Source organism: Gracilinanus agilis, chromosome 4 (genome assembly GCF_016433145.1).
Source record: "Gracilinanus agilis isolate LMUSP501 chromosome 4, AgileGrace, whole genome shotgun sequence".
Classification (NCBI taxonomy): domain Eukaryota; kingdom Metazoa; phylum Chordata; class Mammalia; order Didelphimorphia; family Didelphidae; genus Gracilinanus; species Gracilinanus agilis.
In genome coordinates this window covers 375,121,466-375,146,569 of record NC_058133.1, presented here as the reverse complement: position 1 = coordinate 375,146,569, position 25,104 = coordinate 375,121,466, and the positions used below count along the sequence as shown (strand labels likewise).

General features: G+C 34.1%; 1 protein-coding gene across 2 annotated transcripts in view; it reads left to right on the top strand.

Moving 5' to 3' along the window:
• The window catches only part of TBC1D32 (TBC1 domain family member 32), a 215,180-nt gene that overhangs the window by 32,710 nt on the left and 157,366 nt on the right, over positions 1-25,104 (top strand). For both annotated transcript variants that reach the window (XM_044676877.1, XM_044676876.1), the window contains exons 6-13: positions 632-710; positions 888-991; positions 1,084-1,145; positions 3,589-3,733; positions 5,161-5,220; positions 7,454-7,544; positions 8,021-8,158; positions 10,593-10,685. In XM_044676877.1, the coding sequence (XP_044532812.1) occupies positions 632-710; positions 888-991; positions 1,084-1,145; positions 3,589-3,733; positions 5,161-5,220; positions 7,454-7,544; positions 8,021-8,158; positions 10,593-10,685 (772 nt within the window). The remainder of the gene's footprint in view (positions 1-631; positions 711-887; positions 992-1,083; positions 1,146-3,588; positions 3,734-5,160; positions 5,221-7,453; positions 7,545-8,020; positions 8,159-10,592; positions 10,686-25,104) is intronic.

The following is a 25,104-nucleotide window of genomic DNA, read 5'->3' as shown; positions in this document are numbered from 1 at the left end:
TTCTAAGCTGGGAAGATATGTGTTCAATTTCTACTTTTGAAACATACTAGTGGTGTGACCCTGGGCAGATTTCCTGTATTTTCATTCTTAATGACATTAAGATATTTGGAGTGAGGAAGATCCAGATTCAAGCTGTATCTCAGAAATTCTTATAGAAATTAGATTCTACCTTTATACCAACAAAATTATATGACTAGAGTTCTTTTTACCCAGTGCCATCAGCATGGAATAGGAGTTGAAAATAAATAGTGATTAAAATCAGGTCATAGGACATTGTGAATATTTTCTTCCTATAGTTTATGGTCTCTTACAGATGTTCTAAACTGTGATAGGTTTTAAAATGTGTATGTATCACAAAAAATACCAAGGTGGTTAATTGGTTAATCTTTATGTCATTTTGTAATAATCTGCTTTGACCATCATGTGAGCATCTGTTCTTTTATAAGTAGCGATCTAAATAGGTATGTGAATGACTGACTTCTTTTCCTTGGATTCATTCCTTGAAGGAACTTCTCTTTGAAAAATATTCAATTTTTCTTAGTTAAAACAGCCATTTGTGTCACACAGATTCCTCTTATTTTCTCTAATTGTCATTTTTGCTGTAAATTTTCTTTCTTTTTTTTCCCCATAGGATCGAATTTTGAAATTCTATGCACAGACATTTACTCTTTCACCACTGCACATGACCAAAGAAATTTATACAAGCTTAGGTATGTCTGTTATACATGTTTTCTCATGTTTTTCTTACAGATATCTATTTATATACTTTTACACACTAATATGTAAACATGTACTGCTAGGAAAATGAGTGGGAAATAGCTATCAGAGAAGAATACTAAATATGTGGTGTAATTAGATTATGTTGCTATTACATTTTATTTTTTCAGCTAGACATCTGGAATTATATTTCCTTTCGGGTGAAAATCATATTCCAACTCTGTTGACTGGGGTAGATGTTACTCATCCTAATGTGATCCGTTTACTTAAAAAGGTATATATTGATTATATACACATTCCTTAGTATTTAGTTTATATTTCAGAATCTCTGTGGTTTTTTTAATTGTATTTCTGTCTTCCTAAAAGGTACGTCTTCTAAATGAATATCAAAAGGAGGTTCCCTCTTTTTGGATTCGTCATCCAGAGAAGTAAGTCCTTTAGAAAATGTTAGCTCTAAATCCAAAAGTACAAATATGGATGTTGACAACTTCGTTTCATATTTCACATGAGACTTATGTAAAAAGGAATTCTTTATTCCTTTTTTTTAATTTAATGGGTGACTTGGAGGTCCTCTTACCATAGAGATTAACCAGCCCACAGTGACAGGAAGTAGAAACCATAGAGACAGGAAGGAGGAACTGTAGAAACAGGAAGGAGGAACCATAGGGACAGGAAGTGAGGTAGTAAGGGTATAAAAGGGTCAGCATCAGTTGGGGGTGGGGGGGTCTGTCAGTTGCTAACAGTTAGGGCTGGCAGTTGCAGGGAAGCTGGGCCTGAGTTGGTCATTGGGGGTTGGTTGCTGGTGGTGTGGGTTGATGATTAGTTGAGGGTTGGGATATATATATATTCTGCCTTGTGAGCTGAGCTGAAGGGTGATCAGCTAAACCAGTGATTCCCAAACTTTTTGGCCTCCTGCCCCCTTTGCAAAAAAAATATACTTAGCCCCCTGGAAATTAATTTTTAAAAATTTTAATAGCAATTGATAGGAAAGATAAATGCACCTGTGGCCATCACCATCCCCCTGGATCGCTGCAGCACCCACCGGGGGCGGTAGCGCCTACTTTGGGAATCACTGAGCTAGACTTTCTCTTTGCTCTAATGTCAGTTTAGGTAGTAATTATAGGTAGTTATAGGATAACTAGTATAGATATTAGGAAATTTTCTTTCTGTACCTCCTTCCTATATTTCTCTCCTTTACTATATTCATTTTACTATATTCTTTTATTATCTCTATTTTAATTAAACTAAAATGTTAATTGTTAAAAGCTGCTAGAAGTTTTCTCTGGCTTAAAGGGTATAATATTAATTTGCAACTCTACTATATTCTCATTAAAACTTAAATTATTAAAAACTGCTCTCTTTTTTTTGTCAAAACTCCTAATTTAACCCTTATACTTAGTATAGTACTATATTTTGATATTTAGGAATAGAAATATGGAATGCAACTATGACTTAATTAATATATTTATGTATTGTCAAAATAATAACTTTTTATTACCCTATTGTATTTTTTAACTATGGTGTAATTCTAAACAATTTATTGTATAAAACACATAGACAAATGGAATTATAACTGGACTAAGAAGAATGAATCTGAAGAAAGTCCTGCTTTAGTCATTAACTACTTGCTAATTCAGGCTTATTTATTTTTAAGCCCTCTGCCAAACTATAGCAAGTTGGTTGACTTCCCTCAGATTATATGGATATATATTTTGATTCCCTCTCCTTGTTCTGCCCCTTCTTCTTTTACTATTTCCTTCTATACCCATGTTTTGTTTTTAAACAGTTCCCCTAATCCTCTCCCTTATTATACTTCCCTTTCTACCCCCTCCCTTCTTATTCCCTTTTTATTATTCTTTAGGGTCTTTTTAAGCAATGCCTTGCCCTCTATACCCTCAGACCCAACAGTTTAAGAATTCAAGCCTTTTTTCTTGGTGTACATCTTGAGCTGTCCAGCAGTAAAATCCCCCTGCTCTGTCCTGTTGTTAGATTTGTTTTTCTTTCTTCTCGAAGTGCTTTGATTTTTGTCTCGATGTGGAAAGGATGTACAGATCTTGAAAGGGTGCAGAGGTCTGATGATTTGGTCCCTCTAAGCCACCATCTTCCCAGAATCCTCCTAAGATATATTTCTAACTATATAATCTACTCTATATTATAAATATTCTTATAGTATATCTTCAAATAATCAATTCAGCCTTCTCTGTCTCTCCAATTTTCAAGCTCCTACTGTGACAGGAAAACAGACACTGCAGGGTTTACAGAAGTGATGTTTTCTTCTGCCCCCTCTGTTAATATCAGGGAACAGTTGGAATCATACCCGTTCTGCCTTTGAATCCTCTGAATCCTCCTTCAGTCTGCTCAGACACAAGATGTTATTCCCAACCAGCTATCTACAAAAACCTCATGGAATATCAGAGGAAAACCGTCAACTGTCCTTCCCTCTGAGCCTCAAACTTAAAGAGTGCGTAGAATTCCCAATTCCTCCTGCTAGGGGAATCTGGGAATTCTTTTCCCATCATCTCTTGAGGATTCTACTGTCTGAATTTAAAAGAGCTTAGCTCATTCAACCCATCTTCTCTTAGCCCACCACTAATTCCAAATTATCAAAATATCTCTAATCACTTTTTAAATTAAGAATTTACTTGCTACAGTGCACTAGAATAAGGATAATAGTTTTAAAACATCATTTTTGGGCATTAAGATTGCTTATTTTTAAAGCACGCCTAATCTAAAATAATTTTTAAATATGTGTTTATCCTTTTATCTTTTTTCTATGAATCAAAATGAGAGAATTTAAATTCCTACATGATTTCTAAAGTCCCCTAAATCAGTGATCTTATTCTAAAAGCAACTTTTTTTTTTAATTTCAAGGTATATGGAAGAAATTGTGGAGAGTACTCTTTCACTATTATCAATTAAACATGACCAAAGTCTCCTTGTCTCACAAAAGATTTTGGATCCAATCTATTTCTTGGCATTACTTGATGTCAAAGCTGTATGGTTCAAAAAATGGATGGTAAGAGAACATAGATTATGTTAATAAATTTTAAGTACTTTAATAATTTTTAATATAGGCAGGGAATTTGAAAAATGTGTTAAAAAAAGCTCATTCATTCAGCTTATTGTTATTGAGGGCATTATGATGTTAAATTATTTTAGATATTTTCAATCAAAATCTTTAAATTTAATATATATTTATAATTTTAAATATGTAGAATAGAACAATGGGGAAAAAGAAACTTTTAATTTATCCTGTGCCAACAAGTTGATGGCAGAAGAGATCTTGTGATTCAGAAAGTGTATTTTAGACATAATTGTGGCCACCAGCATTTCTCCAGGAACTTTCCACTGCTTATTGGTAATACACCTCATTTGCGGGAAAATTTTTCCTAGTGAAATGGTGCTGCTACATCTATAGCTAAATGTTTAAAACTATGTCATTAGGATAGTGCTTTTGCTCCCTAGCTCTGATTATTCCTCTTCCTTTTTACTGTGTGTTGCTTGGAAAGAACATGACTTGACAGTTATAGATGGCAATGAGTAACAAAAAATGGTAGACCTTTAGTAAGAAAACAGATCATGTCTATATCCCTAGGATAGAGTAAAAGTTTCTGATATAATTCATGATAGGTTACATTTGTTGGAATTTTATGCCATTCACCTAACTATTCAGTAAAATTATGTGTAATAATGAGCAACAAACTCAACAAGAATTTTGTTTTTGTATTTGAATTTTGAGAAAATGAAAGTAATAACAACTCATTTACTTGGCATTTAGGTGATCAGAGTAGCCCAATATAAGCAGAAATTCATCCCCTTCTATGACATTCACTATCTAGATCTGTTTCTATCTCTAATGTGTGGGGAGGGACATCCTTAAAGTCAACCTCTGCCAGGAAGATTTAGCTTCAAATCTTGTGTCTAATGTATACAGATTGAATGATGTTATGCATCCCAAGTATCCTTACTCTTTTAATAATCTCTGGCAATTCTCTAAGAGGATAAATTGCCGAGGTCCTACAGAAGGACCATTCTATATTGCTAGAGGATATTTCCTGAACTAGAGGTCTTTATTATGAAAACCCATATCCACTCTCTCCTACTATTCTGGGCTTAGCTCTTGATCTTTTTGTAGTGTAAGGGAAAAAAAAGGTTTACTATAATATTTGAGTAAATATAAAGTAGTGAATATTTTTTCTTTAATTTCTAAATGACAAAATAGTTTTGTGAAATGCATTTATTCATTTCAGTTCTCTTGATTGCTTTGGTCCTAATCCAATGCTAATAGAAAAATCTGCTTGGAGCTGATTAGGATGACTAAAAACTTAATTTATTGTGTCATTAATTATATAATTATTGGAAATGATGCAGAAAAACTGATTTGGGGAGTTATAATATGAACATTAAATGAAAAATAACATACATTTTCCCCCTTAATTTTAGCATGCATGTTATAGCAGAACTGTGGTATTACGACTTCTTGAGAAAAAATACAAATCTCTGGTAAGTACAAATGTATGAGAATTTGATTGGAAATAGTATTGCTAAAAGCAAAAGCTATGCAGACAAATCTTCATAATGAGAGTTTCCAAAGATAAGTGATGTGATATATGCTCTGAGCAAAATTATGAGACAAGATTTTAGTTAACCTTTTAAACCGGAATTCTTTAAAGTTCAAAAGTACAGAAAGTCTTCTATGGACAAGGGGAAAAACAAAACTGGAAATTGCTTTAGGTTAGTGCCAAAATAATGTTTTACAAATGAATAAAGAATGATATAATTTTGTAAAAGCAGTATTTATGAGGAGCTTTTGATAAAAATGTCATTTTGAAGAACATTTAATAGAAAAAAAAAAGCATTAGACACCTGAAATAAAGAAAATATATAGAAAAACTCAAAACAAGAAAAATTTGGAAATTGCCCAAATTAGTTTAGGAATTAAAAATAATGAATGGATTAGAAACATGAAGGAATGATTATATAATAACATCTATTAGAAAAGTTAGATAACATTTGTTATAATCCAGTTGTAAAAATTATCGTGAAACTTTTTTTTAAAAGACATATTCAAGGTCATACAGGATAATGAGAGAGACCCTCGTTAAACATGGGGAAAGAATGCATTAAATAAGAATTCGTTAAATATGGACATACTCTCTTCTCCCTGTCCTCCCCCTTATACAGGATTTCATTGAGCAGAGAGATGCAGTTCTCCCTCACTTGTTCCCCATCCCGTCTCTTCCTTTATCCTTTTGTGACCCTTGGTTGTAGAAGCCTTCTAGGTCGTTACCGTCCTTTCTGAGTTAGGAAACAATTCTCCAGTCTTGCTCATGGCTTAACTTCCTTATTAATACCTTTAAATAGAAATCACATCTTCACAATCATCCATAGAGTAGCAGAAATGTAATGTAAGGGTTAAATGTAGGAGTTTGACAAAGTGAGGAGAGCAGTTTAATAAAAACTTTGTTTAATTTAAAAAGAAGTACAGATGGAAAGATAGGAAAGAGAAAAAGAGAGATTATTAATCTTATACCTTATAAGTCTACCTAAATTAAGTCTCACTAATAAATAATTCCTAATAACTACCTAAAATTTCCTAATACTACCTCTGTCTTCTCAGGACAGGTTCTTCTGCCGGGCACACCAGGCCTAATCTACTCTACTCTACTCTATTTGTAAATTATTCTTTAACTCCCTAAACAATAGAAAACCAACTGTCACCAGCCAACTGCCAGCAGCCTCTTACCCAAGAGAAACTCCTGTTCTCTAGAGATCCCAGAGACAAAAAGACCCCTTCTCTCAGCGGCTGCTTCCTTTATCTCCTCCTTCACCAACTCCCGTTTTGCCCCCTTCCTGCCAGAAAGCTGTTTCTACTTCCTTTCCTCAGTGTCCTGGTCTCTTTGGTAATGAAATCTTTAGCTCTGGCTCACTGCTCACTGAACCTGTCAGTTCTCTGATCCACTAAGAAACTGCTCTTTCCCTTAAGCTAGGCAGAGGGAGAAATTAAGAAAATCCACTTAACAACAGGAATACACTTACATATTCAGTAGAATTCCTGAATGTCTCAGGTTAGTTTATTCATGTGAAAAGTTTCATATATGATAATCGAGTCTTGAAGATACAGTAAATTAGAAAAAAACTGGTTATAACAAAGTGTATCTTGTTATTTAACAAGTTAAATCATATCCCTTTGTGTACAGAATGCTTTGTATTACCCACTATATATCATATATTGTTCTTGCCATCTGAAGACAACATTTTAATAGGGTATACTATATATTTGAAAAGTACTGGTGGCAGCTAGGTGGTTCAGTGGATTGAGCCAAGCCTAGAGACAGGAGGTCTTGGATTCAAATCTGGCCTTAGATACTTACCAGCTATGTGACCTTGGGCAAGTCACTTAACTCCCATTGCTTAGCCCTTATTGCTCTTCTGCCTTGGAACCAATACAAAGTATTGATTACAAGATGGAAGGCAAGGATTTTAAAAGAAAAGTACTTTGGCCCACATAAGGTTTTCAAAAACCATTAAGCATATCGTATTGTGGTAATTCATACAGGGAAAGTAATTATTAGCAGCATTAAAATATTATCCTACATTTGGTAAATCATAATTTCAATTTGTCTTAAATTATTTTCTCAGAGCATTTTTTTAGAATTGACCTAATTTATCTTAAACCCTAGAATTAGGAACTGTGCAGATTTCTTGGAAGCTTACAGTTTGTTATTTTTGATAGATAACAGCATCAGTTCAACAGTGTGTTCAATATTTTGAATCATGTGAGATTATGAGATCTGATGAAAATTTGACACGTCCCAAACATTGTGGTAAGTGCCATTTTCCTTGAGTTAAAAATAATAAACATAATTATTATTGGAGGTTTTGAAGTTTCAAATTTTGTTAGAATTAAATAGTTATTATCTGTTATTTATTTACTTATTTGATTTTTAATGAAGCATCCTTATTTCTCCTCACTTTAAAAATCTGTTGATGTTGAAAGAACTTAAATATTATGACTTCCCTTTACAAACATCAAAGGGAATTAGTTGCAGAAATTATACTTTTCTGTTTATTATTGTTATTGAGTCTTGTTAAAATTTCATTATGACTTCTTTCCTGCACAGACTTAGATGAGAAGATCTTTATCATGTGAAAATATGCTAGTGAGGAAAAATATTGAATAAGAGGAATACTAGAATTCATATTTGTACCATCCATTCTCCAGCTACATAGCATTTAGATGATAACTTTTGTAAATTAAGTTATATTAAAATGATTTTTTAAAATTTCTTTTTCTTTTAAGGGAATAAACAGAAAACTTTCTATTCAGGACAAGAATTACAATATATTTATTTTGTTCACTCACTATGCCTCTTAGGAAGACTGTTGATCTATACACATGGCAGGAAGCTATTTCCTGTAAAACTGAAAAATAGAAAAGGTAAGGAAAATAGAATAAATGAAAATTGTTCACAGTTTATAGAGAGAGAGCCTGCTCTATAAACCAGAGATTTTCTGAGTGGCCTAGGGTGGTCGTCGGATGTAAAGAACGAAACAGATTGGAAGCATGGTTTTTTAGCTCAGAGTGCTCTGAGGTACAATGGAGTCACAGGCTTATTATATATGAAGTTAAAGATTCCTTTTACCCAAAAGCACAAGGAAAGTTTCCTATAACTACACAGAGCTGTATTTTTACCATAGACAAAACAAAAGCCTTAGAAGCTTCAAGGTGTAGATAAAACTATGCTAAACTATCAACTATATTTGTTATCACCAAGCGAAGTCTGGGAATATTTTGTTAGGATGGAAAGCCCCTGAATTTCTCAGCCTTGATAGTATTAAACAACTTTTTTTTGAGACCCATTAGTTTATTCTAAATCTGGGCAAAGTGCCCCTGCTAAGGGTTCGGCCTTGGCTGTACCAGGCAGCTTCATTCCTGGCCAAAGGAATGAAGAATGTTAACCTCTTTACTGCTGGTTTACCGAGAGCTCAAAGCTTTTTCAGGAAGACTATATTGCTTTTAAGAAAAGTTGTGAATTATGAAAAGGAGTCAAAAGAGGAATCTCAGATTTTTATCTTAGATAACCAGTCTTACCCTTATAAGAGTAGTGGGGGTTCAACACAGGGCTCTGCTGGGCTGTATTGACCTTTTGATTGGGTCCAGATAAAAATATCTATTTGATATTTTAATTTCTCTTAATGGCTTCCCACAACAGTTCTCAATAGGTTCTTCTCTACATAAATTCAAAGTATACGTTTAAAATACTTGTCTTTGATATATAACATTGAGATGCTTTTCAGAAAAGAGAATGCTAAGAATAAGAACAATGATAATGTTTCTATTAAGAGATTACCTACTTATGTATTAAATGCTAGACACTTACCATGGGATAATTATCCTTTTAGATTCTTCCTGTTTCTCTACAAAATATCTCCAGTGGTTTGGAAGGAAATATATAGTATTCCATTTCTAATGTATAGAAAATGGTTGGCCATTTTTGTAGGTGCAAAAGAGCAGTTTGCCCCTTTAGAATACAGAACCTGGCAAGGCAGCCCCGGGCATGTACCAATCTGGCAGTTGGGAAAAGAGTATAAATTGAGGAGCAAAACCCCTCGGGGTCCACTTATTCTCTGGATTAGGGAGGCAGGAGGTTGTCTACTGTTCGGGCCCTGGGAGGAGGGTAGAGTGGTATAGGCAGGCAGGGTTCAGACTACTTTGCTAACTACATCAATCACTTTATTATTAATGAGACAACTGAGCCTTAATCATCTAACAAGATTAATTCATCATCATAATCTCTGAAATCAATAACAACTTCTGAACCAGGGGAGACTCTCAAAGTCCCCTGGACTCAGCACCTAGGCCAACTTTCTACTTAGATATCACCATAATTTATTGTACTTATTATAGGCTAAAAGCTCAATAGAGTTCACCTATTTCCCTCTCTCCCACCTCCCAGTTTTCCTTTCCTTCAATCTATCCAATAAACCCAGTTAAATCTACAAGCCTCAGACAGCCTTTTCCTTATAAGCTGGTAGCCTGTCCTGTTGATAACAAAGTCATCATCTTTGATATCATAGTCAGATTGTGGAATCAAGTCTAGCTGATCCAATTACTTTAAGATCAAGCTTGTGCTTGGATTATAAACATTATTAAGGTCCCAGGAAGTCAAGATCAACTTCTAGTTTTATTAAGGCCAACTGATTCCTAGCCTGTCACAGAATTCCATCACCTTTCATTGGAGGTTTCAGGCAATAGTTTCAAATCAACCTCAGACCTCCATACTTTAATTGAATATCAGGGCTCCACTGAATTAACTAATAACAGAACCTTAACCTTTATTACACATTTCTTAGCTTACATGCCTTTAATCAGAAATTACTTTAAATTTGACCATGCAAAGTAGGAAAGAAACTCAGGTATTAAGTCCAGACAAAAGAGAAAGTATGAATTCAGTTTACCTTTCTGCACAAGTAGTTTATAGCCTTTGCTTAATGACCTGTAGTTAAGGGAATCTTTGCATTTGAATGGTCTCATTTTTTATAAGTCCTAAAAGAATAGTTAATTCTCTGTTCTAGTTACTTTTTTCCCCAACTATTTTTCTCCCATTTAATTAACTGGCTATTATATTGAATTATTGCTATTCAGTTGAAATGACAAAAGCAATTTTTGCTTGTTTCTTTTTTATCTCTCTTCTCATTTGTACCTATAAAAATTTCAATTATTGAATAATGATTATTAAATATGTGATAGTTCCTCTACCTTTGTTGGAGAAGCTAGGACTTCAGATCATAGAATTCTGTTTCATAAATTTGAGAGTCTAAAGTTGTCACATGTGTATTAGAGACTAATTTTTCTTCCCCGATTTCTTTAGATTCAGTATCCCTTACAGATCTATTGGTATTATTTACTCGCCTTATCTATTATTCTCCAAGTTGTCCAAAAATGGCACTCACAGCACCTACAGGTAATTCTTTCCATATTTTTAAATAGATAATGATTAATGATTTAATTATAACATAATTACCTAAGTCACATGAGGAATAAGAAACACTTTAATTGTATGTAAAATGAAATGCATTATAGTAAACTTTTAAAGTATATAAGTACTTAAGATCCTTATGCTAGTCTTGCTGAATATACAGTTGACAAAGATTCCATTGACTTAAGCAGTAAAATTTTTTTTAATGTATGTTATTGATTTTAATGTGAACAGTATAGTGACATCTATAAACAGTAGCACTAGAGGCTCTTACTGTCTAAATTTTTTTTAATTTTCTTTTTCAAAATAGATTTAATGTATTTTTTATGAAATATATTTCAGTTGCATGTAAAATTTTTTAAATTTATAAAATTTTGAGTTCCAAATTCTCCTCTCCCCTTTTTCCCATTTCTTAAGAAGATGAGGAGTCCTATTTATGCTTTATATAAGTTTATATAAATTTTCCCAGATTTTCTTGAAACCACTTTGTTCTTTATTTCTTATAGTGCTACAATAGTATTCCATCATAATTATATATCATAATTTGTTCAGTCATTCTTCAATTGATGGACATCTCCTTGATTTCTAATTTTTTTTGTCAACACAGAAAGGGCTTCTATTTTTGTACAAAGAAGTCTTTTCCATTTTTAAAAATTTCTTTTAGATATAGATCTAATAATGGTATGGCTGGGTCAAGGATATCCTCATTTTTATAAGCCTCTAATCATGGTTCTAAATTGTTCCCCAGAATGGTTGAACTAGTTCACAATAGTGCATTAATGTGCCAGTTTCTCCACAACCCTTCCTTCATTTGTCACTTTCCTCTTTGGTCATGTTAGCCAATATGATAGGTATGAGGTGGTATCTCAAAGTTGTTTTAATTTGCATTTCTCTAACCAGTAGTGATTTAGGGCATTTTTCATGTAACGTTTGATAGCTTTAATTTCTTCTGAAAATTACCTACTAATTTTCTTTGACCACTCATTAATGGCTCTTATTTTTATAAGTTTGACTTAATTCCTTATATGTGAGAAATGAGGCCTTTATAAGAGAAACTTAAATTTCATATAATCAAATTATCTATTTTACTTCCTACAATCCTCCTTATCTCATGTTCAGTCATAAATTCTTTCCTTAATCACACACTTGATGGGTAAATTTTCCCATGGTTTCCTAATTTATTTTTTAAAAGAAATTAAAAATAATTTAATATCAATACAATTTTAAGTAATCATTTCCTTGCATTTTGTGATCCATGTTTTTTCCTTCCCTCTTAACTTTCCTCCTTCCCCAAGATGGCAGGTAACACAATACAGGTTGTACATATGCTATCATACAGTACATATTTCCATGTTCATGAGAATTAAGGCACATAACACTTACATACATACACTAGAGAACTTAACACATACAACAGAGAAAAATTCATCTAGGAAATTCATTGAAAAATAGTATAATTCAACTTGTGTTCAGACTCCATCAGTTTTTTCTATGGTGGTGGATAGCCTTTTTTGTCATAAGTCCCTTGGAGCTATTCTGGATCCTTGCGTTGCTGAAAATAGTAAATATTATTAATTCACAGTTGATCATTGCATATTTTTGCTTATATTGTTGACAAAATTCTCCTGGTTTTCTTCACTTTACTTTGCATTACTTCGTATAAGTTTTCCATATTTTTTTGTGATTATTTTGTTCATAATTTCTTATGGCACAATAGTATTCCATTATAATCATTTTCAGTCATTCTTCAATTAATGGACATCCCTTTAGTTTCCAGTTCTTTGCTGCCACAAAAAGAGCTGCTATAAATATTTTGGTTTAAGTAAGTCCTTTTCCTCCTATTTTTGATCTCTGGGATTCAGACCTTTTAGTGGTATTGCTGGGTCAAGGGATATCCAGAATTTTATGGCCTTTTGGACCTGATCCCAGATATCTTTCAAAAATGGTTTCTCTAATTTACTTAAAATATCATCCTTTATGTCTAAATCATTTGTCTATTTTGAACTTCCTTTGGTATATACTTTGAAATACTGATCAATGGCTAGTGTCTTCCAAATTGATTTTCAATTTCCTAAGCAATGTCAGATGGTAAGTTCTTACCAGAAAAGCTTGTGTTTTTAGGTTTGTCAAACACTAGATTACTGTGATCATTTATTACTGTGTATGTTGTACATAATCTATTCCAGTGATCCATTACTTTGTTTCTCAACTGGTAACAGATTGTTTTGACGATTATGATGCTTTATTTTGAACTCTATTACTGCTAAGCTGCCTTCCTTCACATTTTTTCATTGATTCTCTTGATATTGTCAACCTTTTGTTTTTTCCAATTGAATTTTGTTATTATTTTGTTCTATCTCTATAAAATAATTCTATGGCATTTTAATTGCCATAAAATTATTTTAGTAGAATTGGTTTTTTTTTTGTTATATTGACATGACCTACTCATGAGCAATTAATATTTTACTAGTTGCTTAAATCTTTTTTTATTTGTGTGAAAATATTTTGTGATTGTGTTCTTACAGTCCCTAGGTTTGTCTTGGCAGGTAGACTCCTTAGTTTATATTGTCTTTAGTTATTTTAAATGTACTCATGTAATTTCTTTTTCTGTCTTTTCTTGTCAGAATCTTTGGTAATAATGGAAATACTGATTATTCATGTGGGCTTATTTTATACTTTGTAAAGATGTTAATTTCTTTGACTAGTTTTTTAGATGATTCTTTAGAATTCCCTAAGTGTACCATCATGACCTCTCTAAAAATGAGATTATTTTGTTTCCTTATTACCTATTCCTATACTTTCAATTTATTTTTTTTTGTTGTCAGTATACCTTGCATATAGTAAAATACCTTGTTGTACCCTTAAGAAAGGCTTCATTTATTCCTATACTTTCTAGTTTTTAAAAAAATATGTGTGTGTGTGTGTGTGTGTGTGTGTGTGTGTGTGTGTATTGGTGAGGGGGTGAGGACTATATTTTGTCAAAACTTTTCTACAACAGTTGAGATAATCATGTGATTTGTGTGTGATCATATATTACCATAATCTCCTAACTAATATTTTATTTTTTTGTTTAATATTTTGTGGAATAAGAGAATTAGAAAATGGGTGAGAAAGTTATCCTAGCACTGGGAATAGGAGTAGTACTTGTTTGATAGCTCTATTGCCCATAGTGTGATAATCAGATTAAATCTACACTGCCCATCTTTAGATTTAATTACCTCCAATTGTGAGAACACTTCCAATTTTGGGAGGTCTGTAACCCACGTGTGCTAGAGTGGGTGACAAATCAGAATCAACTGACTGCCCCCTAGGCAGTCCTAAGAGAAGCGTCCGTTGTGATTGGACACACAAACTAAGACAGAGGTACAGGAAGTGACGCATAAGTGGACTCTTTGCCAGTGCACCTAGCAAAACATTGGTTTTGCTCTTTCTATCTCTTCTACTTACCTCTTATCTCTAACTATTGTAGTTAGAAGACCGTTGTGGATATAAGATGATTATGTAAAGTGATCACTTGGGGTGACTAGGTACCCAAGGATCATCAGGGGGGATTGTGTAAATGGAATTAGCTCACCTTCATTATTGGTTAGACTCCAGCCACCAGAAATAATGTCACCCCACTCAACTTAGAATTAAGTGGGGAGGGGGGAGGTCAGTTACCCACCTGTGATAGTAAGTGACAAATCAAAAACAAGGGACTGCCCTTTGGGCAGTCCAAAACAGTGTTGAGGCTGCCATTTGTCCATGTGAAACTGGAGGTGAATGCAGGAAGTGATGAAAGATGCTATGTTTTAAAAATGATGGTAACATCCTGTGGAGGAGTTGGCGCTTTGAACTTGGTGTTGAAGGATCTCTGCTGAGACCTCAGATGGCTTCCCTTTGAATTGTCATGTGGATAAGTCAGGCTGACTCTCTTTCTTTTCCCTTGGCATTTCTGGAGGCTCTAGCCTCAGGGAGGCCTCTCTTCTTAGAGGAGGCCTTGTGGCTAGAAGCCTTGTTTAATTCACTTCTGTGCCTCTCTGCTGGGGTCTCTAAATCCCTACCTGGTTTGGGCCTCTGGTCCGGGCCAGGGTGTCTCTCAATTTCCCTACCTTCAACCTTCCTAATTGTAAATAAACCACCATAAAAGTCATCCTGACTTGGGTCTATTTTATTTTGAAATCGAGTTAATCAATTTCTGGTGACCATACCATAAATATCTAGACCAATCATAATAATTCCCTTTTTTCCCCTCTTACAATAGCCATCTTCAGGTTGTGGTTCTAGGGCACAAAACCTTGTAGCTACAAGGACTCTTTTCAGGTAAGTTTCAGAACTCTGATCAAGAAAACTGTGAACTACATCTCTCCCTGATCACAATTCCTTGGAAGCATAAAAAACTTAAAATCCCCAGAAGTAGCTATGAATATAGCATAAAAAGCCTGAGGTTGGGATAGTGTCACTACTACATCTTCTAAGTTAAGCAGAGCCCTACTTTGAGATAAAATTTAAAGTCAAGAAATATGTTGGGGAAAAGAATAAACAATAAAAAAATAAGCTTACCATAAGAAAGGTACTATGGTGATAGGGAAGTTCAAGACCTAACTATAAGCAAAATCTCTAGGGAAAATGAAGATTAGAAACAAAAAACAAATTTCTGGGAGATAAAGAAAAAGCAAAAAAAGTGATTTAAAAATCACGCAAGAGCAATAGGAGAAAAATTAGGAAAAGAAATGAGAATGATATAAGAAAGTTTTGAAAAGAAATTTAATTAATTGGTTAAAGAGATACCAAAAACTGAAGAAAATAACATCTTAAAAAATAGAATTGGCCAAATGATAAAAGAGATATAAAACTTCACTGATGAAAATGACAACTTAAAAAGCCGAATTGGATAATGGAAAAAAGAGGTACAAAAATCTCACTGAAAAAATGATCTCTTAAAAATTAGAATTGGGCAAGTGGAATCTAATGATTCCATGGAACATCAATAAAAATAGAAGAAAATGTGAACTCTTATGGGGGCGATAAAGAAAAACTGACCTGAACAATAGATTCAGGAGATATGTTTAGGAATTATTGGATTACTTGAAAGTCATGATCTTAGAATGATAAGGTAAAATAAGAATTGAAAGAATCCATTAATCACTTCCTGAAAGAGATAAAAAAAAAAAAAAACTCCCAGGATTGAGCAGTTAGAAAGAAACAATTCACATACTGTGGAGCTATTGTCAGGATTTGGAAGAGTTAGCAACTTCTATTTTAAAGGAATTGAAGTCTTGAAATGTGATTTTTCTGGAAAGCAAAAAGGCTAGGATTACAACCAAGAATAATCTAAATTAGCAAAACTGAGTATAATCTTCTGAGGTCAAATGGATTTTTAATAAAAAAAATTCAGGTATTCCTGATTAAATGATAAGAAACAAATAGAAAATTTGACTTTCAAACCCAAGACTCGAGCTCATAAAAAAAATACTCATTAAAGAGAAATCATAAGGGGTGTAATAAGGTTAAATTGTTTACATTTGCATTTGGGAAAATACGCATATAATTCCTAGGGACTTTGTCATTATTAGGATTGAACTAGTCCAAAAGACAGAGGGCATGGATGTGAGCCAGTTTGGGATAATTTTTAAAAAGTTTAAAGAGTAAAAATGATGGCTACATTGGGAGAAGGGAGAGGAATAATGGGGAAATTATCTCAAATAAAAGAGACAAATAAGGAAGAAGTTTTATAGTGGAGGGAAAATGGATATATAGGAGGACAACACTTGAACCTCACTGTCATCTGAAGTCATTCAAAGGATGAGTATGTCTATGTAATTTGTTTGGTATACAGATATCTTACCCAAAATAAATAGGAGGAGAAGAGGATGAAATAAGTGAAAGAGGAATAACATAAAAGGGGGGGTATTTTACAAGAAAGAATGATCATGAACAAAACAGACTTGAGGAAGGATAGGAAGAGGGAGAGAGAAAACACTCAAAGAAGGGAAGCAGATGACAGAATGGATTAGAAACCAGAATCCAATAATATGATTATAATAAACACACTTAAAACAGAAGGAGACATGTGGCTGAAGCAAAATATTATATTGAAATTGAAGTTAGAAAAGCAAGAATACAATTATGATTGTGGGCATAACAAATACCAAAAAAGGACTAATTAAAATAGAGAGGCAGGGAAAGCACATTTTGCAAAAAGTTAGAATAGACAATGAAGTAATATCAATACTAAATAGATATGTATCAAATGGCATAGCATCCAAATTCTTACAGGAAAAGGTTAATGAATTACATGAGGAAATAGAGAATTAAATTATACTAATGGACAACTTCAACATTCCTCTCTGAGACTTAGATAATTATAAAATAAGAAAGAAGTAAAGAGAGATTAATAGACTTTTTAAAACCTCTCGAGACAGCTAAATGTGAATAGAAAGGAGTATACCTTTCTTTCTCAGTTGAAATGACACCTTAACAAAAATTGATCATATATCAGGAAATACACCCAAATATAGAAAATTAAAAATAAAAAATGCATTCTTTTCAGACAATAAAAGTTACATTCAATAATGGACCTTGAAAATATTGAATAAAATTTAGTTTAAAACTAAATCTAATCCTAAAGAATGAGTGAATAAAATAGAATGCATAGAAACAATAGATAATTTCATTTAAGAGAATGGCAACAATGAAACAATGCACCAAAATTTGTAGGATTTAGCCAAAGCAATATTGCTTTGAATATTCAAAAGAAAATTTATATCTCTAAATGCTTATCTTATTAACAAATAAAATAGTTTTCCATTGGATAGTTTTATTTTATAAAAAAGTAAGAAAAAACCAAATTACTATTATTTAAAGTTAAAAGGTTAATGTATCACCAGTTAAGATAACATTAAACCAATTATTAGGAGATATTTTACACAATTATATGCCAGTAATCCTGACAATGTATGTGAATTGTATGAATATTTACAAAAATTTAAATCACCCAAATGCCCAGGATCAGATCATTTTATAAGTGAATTCTACCAAACATTTAAAGATAAATTAATCCTAATGCTATCTAAATCATAATAAAATAGGAAATCCTAATAAATTCACTCCTTCTTAAAGAAATGGTTTTGTTACTTAAACAAGGAACAACAGAGTAAGAAAATTATAGACAAATTTTCCTTATGAATAATAAAGCAAAATTTTTTCAATAAAATACTAGGAAAGATATTATAGTAATATTTCACAAAGACCAGTTATGCTATGAATGTAAAGTGGTACTGCATCAGCATAATTTGACTACATCAATAACAAAAACAACAAAAATCATACAATTATATCAATAGATACCAATAAATAGTCATCATTCATATTAAAACTAGAAAGCATAGGAATAAATTAATTCTTTCTTAAAATGATAAAAATTGTCATCAAAAATTTGGAACCAAGAGCAAACATTATCTTTAAACTTGAAGTTTTCCTAGAAAGAGCTGTTGTAAAGCAAGAATGTCTATTATTACCATTATTATTCAGTATTGTACTTGAAATGATAGGTAAAACAATAATATAATAAAAAGAAATTGAAAGCATAAGAACAGGCAATGAGGAAACAAAACTATCACTCTTTACAGATAATATGATAGTATTATCACAGAGCCCTAAAGAATAAACTAAAAAAAAAACTAGTTGAAATAATTTTAATAAAACATCAGCATTGTAAGATGGAATTTGAAGGGGGCTGACAGTGGAACCCCAAGAGCGAAGAGCAGTTGGTGACTGTTGGAACCAAGAAGATTTAGGGGAGAACCCCCAAACAAGTAGAGAGTTAGTTTTGGAGCTGTGAAGGAGAAGGAGGTAGAAGTTTGCAGCTCTTGATCAAGCCTTCTCTGGAGACATATCTAAACACTTGCTATTCCTGGAAAATTGTGACAATAGCCATATTTGATTCCTGCCAAGACAGAATCATCAATTCAACATCTATGGAGAGATTTGGGACTCTTACAAGATCAGTCTCTCTGAAACAGCCTACCCTCACCTTATCTTTACAAGAGACCCTTAGTGACTTCTAAATCAACTATAATTTAGATAGAAATAAGGGATTATTGGGGAAGGGAGAGAGAAACCTAGATTGGGGCTTAAGTCCTATCTAGGTCAAGGAATCTTAAAACTATGAATAAATAACAAGGCACCCTATTCACCCTCTTTCCTTAACCCCACTCCTTTCCTTCTACATCATCCTGTTATTAGATACAACTTATAAGTCATATTGCATTGCATTCTGGATCAGTCAGTAAAGGTTGTTAGGGAATAAGTAAGATAGCTACCTACCTTAGGTGATCTCCATCTTGAGCTGGGAGTCAGATGAAAATGAAAGTGATGGTGGTTGGGGGGGGGAATCTTTTCCTATCATCTCTGGCCAACAACATCATAAATCTTATTCCTTAGAGGAGCCTTGTCTCCAACTTGTGTAACGGGGACGAATAAATCAAGTCAATCCATTTTGAGAAACCACTACCTAATAACCACAGATAAAAGGACTTCCTGTGGTGACAGGAAGAGAGGGATCCCACTTTGACCTCCCTCTCTCTCTCACTCAATTCACATACTTCAGGATCCACTTTCTACAGCATGTAAAATGAACCCACATAAATTATTAGCCTTTCTACATATTACCAATAAAAACTAGGAAGAAGAATCAGAAATTTCATTTGAAATAAATGCAGAAAATATAAAATACTTGGAAGTCTACTTGCCAAGATAAACCCATGTGCACAAACCCAATTACAAAGACTTTTCACACAAATAAAGTCAGATTTAAACAGTTGGGGAAATATCAATTGCTTGTGGTAGGCCAAATTAATATAAAAATGATAATTATTTTTAAATTAATTTACTTATTCAATGCCATGCTACTCTGACTAACAAAAAATTATTTAATTGAGCTAGAAAAATAGCATTCATTTGGAAGGAATCATTGGATTTAGGTTGTAGTCCCAAGACAATGGAGAGCACTAGCACATACACACACTTGCATTAGCAAGGGAGCACTCACAGTTCCAAGGCAGAAAAGGGTGCTCATGTTTTCTCACAGAGCAGAGCACAGTCTGGGAAAGTATTAAATATAACTCTCCTTAGATCACACTACCTTGGAAGAACTGAAAGCTTAATAGATCTCCAGAACTAGCTCTGAGAACAGCTGCATAAGCAACCTGAAGCTTAGAACATTGTCTTAATCCTAGAAGGGAGCTTACCTTTAAGAGTTTCTTAAGTCAAAATACAAGAACAAGGTTGGGAAACTGAACAAATGACAAAAAGAAACACAGAAAGTTATATTGGTGACAGGGAGAATCAAAACACAGACTCTGAAGAAGCAACAAAGTTAATATTGTTGCATCCCAAGCCAATAAGAAAAATATGAATTGGTCTCAAGTCTAAAAAGAATTAATGAAGGAACTAAAAAAATTTCTTTTAAGAATTAAAAGAGGTAGAGGAAAAAATGGGAAAAGAAATGAGAGTGATGCAGGAAAATCACGAAAAAAGAAAAAAGCTGAGAGCTTGGTAAAGAAGGCCCAAAAAATATTGAAGAAATTAATACTAAAAAAAAAAAATAATAGACTCACTTGTAAAAGGGGCAAAAAAAATCCACGGAAGAGAATTCCATAAAAAACAAAATTAGCTAAATGGGAAAAAAAAGACACAAAAATTCACTAAAGAATTGAGAGAGATCCCAAAAGAAAACTCCAAGGAATATTAGCTAAATTACAGAACTCCCAGGTCAAGGAGACGATATTGTAATCTGTAAAGGAACAAATTTAATGATCATAGAGCTACATTGTAACAATGTATATTCTTTAGAAGCAGTATTTCTTAATTTTAGTAAAATTTCTTAATTGACCACTCAAGACATTTTAAACTGACCATTTGGCTCCCTCCACAATATGAACAGGTGCCCAAGAGAACAAAAGAGGCTGAACTCCTCTCCAGCTAGTTATATACCTCTTGTGACCTCACTGCTCAGTCAGTCCTCTAGACATTCTAGAATTTCTCTGTAGACATTCCAGAATTTCTTTGATTGATAAATAGCCATTGAGGTTATGGCTTGAGATCTCAACACCTCCCTCATTACTTCCTCATAAGAGGGGAGTATCTTTGTTTTGTCCTAGAAGATGCCAACACATTCAACCATGTGGAGTCCTGCTAGAGGTTGCTGACTTTAATAATCTCTCTATTGGATCTTCTCTGCCTTTAATCCTTTTAGGATCTAAAGAAAAGAGGAGAAATCCCAACCCACTTTCATAGCTCAGAGGAGAAACTGTTTCACCTTGAACTTAGAATCAGACTGTTCTTGATGAAGGACTAAATAGAAAATTATTTCACAAAATATCCCAATTCAATATTAATTTTCCACAACAGTCAAGATAACAATTTGGCAGCTATAAAACTCTAGAGAAGCATAATCAATATGTTAAATTGTGTACACCACTACATGGGAAGATTATTCTTGACTCCTGAGAACTTTATCATCATTAGGGTAGTTTCAAATAGTATACATAGAGGGTAAAAGTGTGAAGTTGGCTATGATGGGATGATATCCCCCAAAAAAGTTAAGGGCAAGAAAGAAGAAACCATTGGGGAAGGTAGAAATTAGAATGGTGTAAATTAGCTCTCATAAAAGAAGCCTGAAAAATCTTTTGCTATGCAGGGGAAAGTGGAGGAGGTGGAGAAGGGGGCACTTGACCTTTACTTTCACTGAAATTGTCTGAAAGAGGGAAGAACCTACAAAGTCAGTTAGGTATAAAAATCTATCCTACCCCACTGGGAAGAAGGTGGGTATGGGGATTGGGGGAGGGGATGATAGAAAAAAGGCCAAAGTGGAGGATATGGTGGTCAGAAGCTGTACATTTTTGAAGATGGGCAGAATAAAAAGAGAGAACAGGGTAAGTGGGAAATAGGATGGAGAGTAGAACATAGTAATTGCAACAGTAAAAACAATTTACAAGAAGTCTCTAATAAAGGCTTCATTTCTCAAATAAATAGAAAAATTAGTCAAATGTATAAGATAGAAATCATTCCTGTAAGGATGGGATTTATGTAAGGGGGATGGGACAAAAGGAGCCAGAGAAGGAGTGGCTGACGGTGATGGTTGAGACCAGAGAGGATTCTGGGAAAGTCTCCGGAGGATGAAGGAGCAGAGAGGTCTTCTAGAGAAGGAGAGAAGAGGGGTATATCTCAGCTTGGATCCAGTCCTGAGGGCTTCATGAGCATCTTTCTTTGGACATTGATACCCTGATTCCCTGGTCAAAGGCATCCCATCTCTTCTCACCCATCAAGACTTTAATCATCAAGTTAGCTAAGTTTTTTACTCCATTTTGGGAGCGATCTTTTAGTCTCCTTCCCCCATTACCCAACCTTGTTGAGAGACCCCCTTTCAGTAAAAACTTACAATTAAAGAAAAGGATAGAAATAGAAACAGAAGAAGAAGGTGGGGGAAGAATCTTGGGAGTGGGAACCCCAAAGGTTCCCTCCTGAGTGACGGACCCTATAGAAATAGAGAAGAGGGCACCCTAAAATCCCTCTGCCCTTCACCCCTTCTCCCAATCCCTGAATTGTGAATAATAAAAGCTATTCATTAGATAGCATTCCATAGTACCTGAGAGATGAGGGGGAGGGGAACAATAGCTTGGTCTGGCTGCCTTCATCTTGAAGCCAGACCACCTGCTATGAAATTAACTAATCAGGGGGAGGCTTGCGTGAACCCTCCCTCATTCAGAATTGGATTGGGTTACCACATGCCTCATCTTATTGGGAAGCCTCACCCCCAACTCCTGTGGGGTGGCACGACCATCCAGGTCACCCAGTTTTGGAGTGACACCCCCTCGAAGTCTCCCAGTGTGTAATCGGCGGGAGGGGAGAGCTAGAAGAGTCTCACCATATAGACTCTCTCTGTCTCTCCTTCTATCACTAACATTAATTACTGGCTCTGTTAATTATTACATTCCCCATTTGAGAAATGGTCAAAAGATATAAATAAGCAGTTTTCAGACAAAGTAATTAAAGCTATCTATAATCATATGAAAAATACTCTAAATCATAATTAGTTTAAGAAACTCTAACTTAAATCATTCTTAGGTACCACCTCAGACCTCTCAAATTTGCTGTTATGACAGAAAAGGAAAATGACAAAAGTTATAAAGAATGGGGGAGAGACCGTAATGTACTGTTGGGGGAATTTTCTGTTGCTGTCATCATCTCTGGTTGTCTGGAATCATGATGGTCCTGTACAGCATTTTCTCCAGCAGCTCTGATATTCCCAGTTCAGTCCACTGGTAACATCTTTCCTTAAAACTGCTTAAAAAAATAGATTTTTACTACAAAGAATTGATGACCTTTTAGGATAACTTCACGTTTGCCCCTCAGGAGAATCTAATCATATACATAAGCACATATATGACCATACTATTTTAGTAACAGGGATTCGTGTGTTTGATGGTAAGACAGAAGAATATTCTCAAACATATATATTCTTTTATAACAATAGACTTAATATGGAATGTACATATGTCTAGGACAGTTATTTAGCAATGTGTTAAATAAGCCAAATAAACTATAAATACCTTTTATATACATAATATACATGTGTGTATATATATACATATGTATATACACATAATATAAATCACCTTTCTTAACAATAAAGGGAAAAAGTATTTTATATGTATATACAAAATATAACAAGTCCCTGGTACTTAACTTTCTATTGGAGATAACATATCCTATAAGCATATAGGTTAGGTAAAATAATATTGTAATTACCTACCATCTGCTATGATTAAGGAAAGTTGTCATAGCAAAGAAAAAGAGGGACAGAAATATGACAGAGGGAAATTTAATCCCCTACTCTGATGTGTATATCATATGAGAGTCATTGCGTAGCAAGTTGGACTTAAAGCCAGGTGGAAACGTTCCTTTCAAGAGGAGATGTCCTACTAGGGAAACAGGAAAGTACTACCCCAGTCTTTGCTAAAAGTCACTCTCTCAACTCTTCCCTGAGAGAGTTCTCCCCACCTTATCACTGACATATGTCAGCCTCAAAGAGGCTATTGACATCTTGGATCATTAGCTTAATAGCATTTCCTTGTTGGTATATTTGAAATCACTCAAACAACATCAGTTATATACTCTTATAAGATTTAATCACAAATAACAGGTTTCAGTAGTCTTAAGCTTTGGGATATGTAATGTTATCAGGTTTCTTAGACATCGTAAACTGATATTTCAATAACATATATCAGGTATAATTCCATAACCTCAATTAAAACTAATATAAAAATCATAAGAATAATCATTTCCCAAACCCACTTGACTGTGTAATGGTTAAATATTTGATCTCTAACATGGCTATTGTTCTTAGTATGCATATACATAAGTTTTTCTCTTGGTAAAAGCAAGCCCTGCGCTTTAGTACAACAAAAGATACGGTTACTCAATGTCAGTATATGGTACTGGTTTTAGATGAGAACAGTGAATCCAAACATCCTTTTCTCCAATTTTGATGGCAGTTGGAATAGTTAGCAACATTTGGAAATGGACTTTCCCAAGTAGACGTGATTAGCTAGTTCACCAAAACATTTTTATATTCACATTGTCTTTTGGGTGTAGATCAAGGAATTAGAAGTCCCCTATATTGCTGCACCAGAGTTGTGATGTTTACATAATCTGACTGGTAATCCCTATAGGAATCAATAGAGTAATGATGTGTATAGAGGGGAAAAGGGTTTGGCCTGAATAGATGGATATCCAAAAAGCATTTCAGATGGTGAGACATGTAGATGTTCTCAGGTCTGCTATGAGGATCTCAGGCCACTTTAGATGAATTTCAGTGCATAATTTGCCAATTAAAGTTTCAAGTTCTTTATTTCTGCTTTCAATTTGACCTGAGCTCTGGGGTCGGTAGTGTAACAAGCAAATAAAGCAGGATGGTGATAATAAGGGACTAAAGGCTGGAGGGTAATAAGGGAGTGGTAATAGGGGATAAGGCAAGTGGATGGGCTTTGTAGATCCCTAAGTCAGTAGGTAGGAAAGGAGGGTACAGAAGTGGAGTTAGTAAGTTGAGGTGGTAGGAGGTATAAGGGAATGACTGAGTTTTGGAAATATAAAACACTGAAGTATAAAGAGCTGCAAAGAGAGAGGATGAGATAATTGGTCAGGCAGCTGCAGCAGGGAGACACAGACTGGGTACACAGGTTTGAGACAGAGGCACTGAAGGGAAACAAACTGAGCCCACCAGGTAGGAAGGGCACTTCTACAGACAAAAGGTTAGGGCCAGCCAGAAATGGCTTGAAACTGACTAGAGGGCTTTCTAGTCAGTTTCTCAGGTTCACAAAGGAAGAGTTCAAAGGAAGTATAGTGATCACCACTTCCTCCA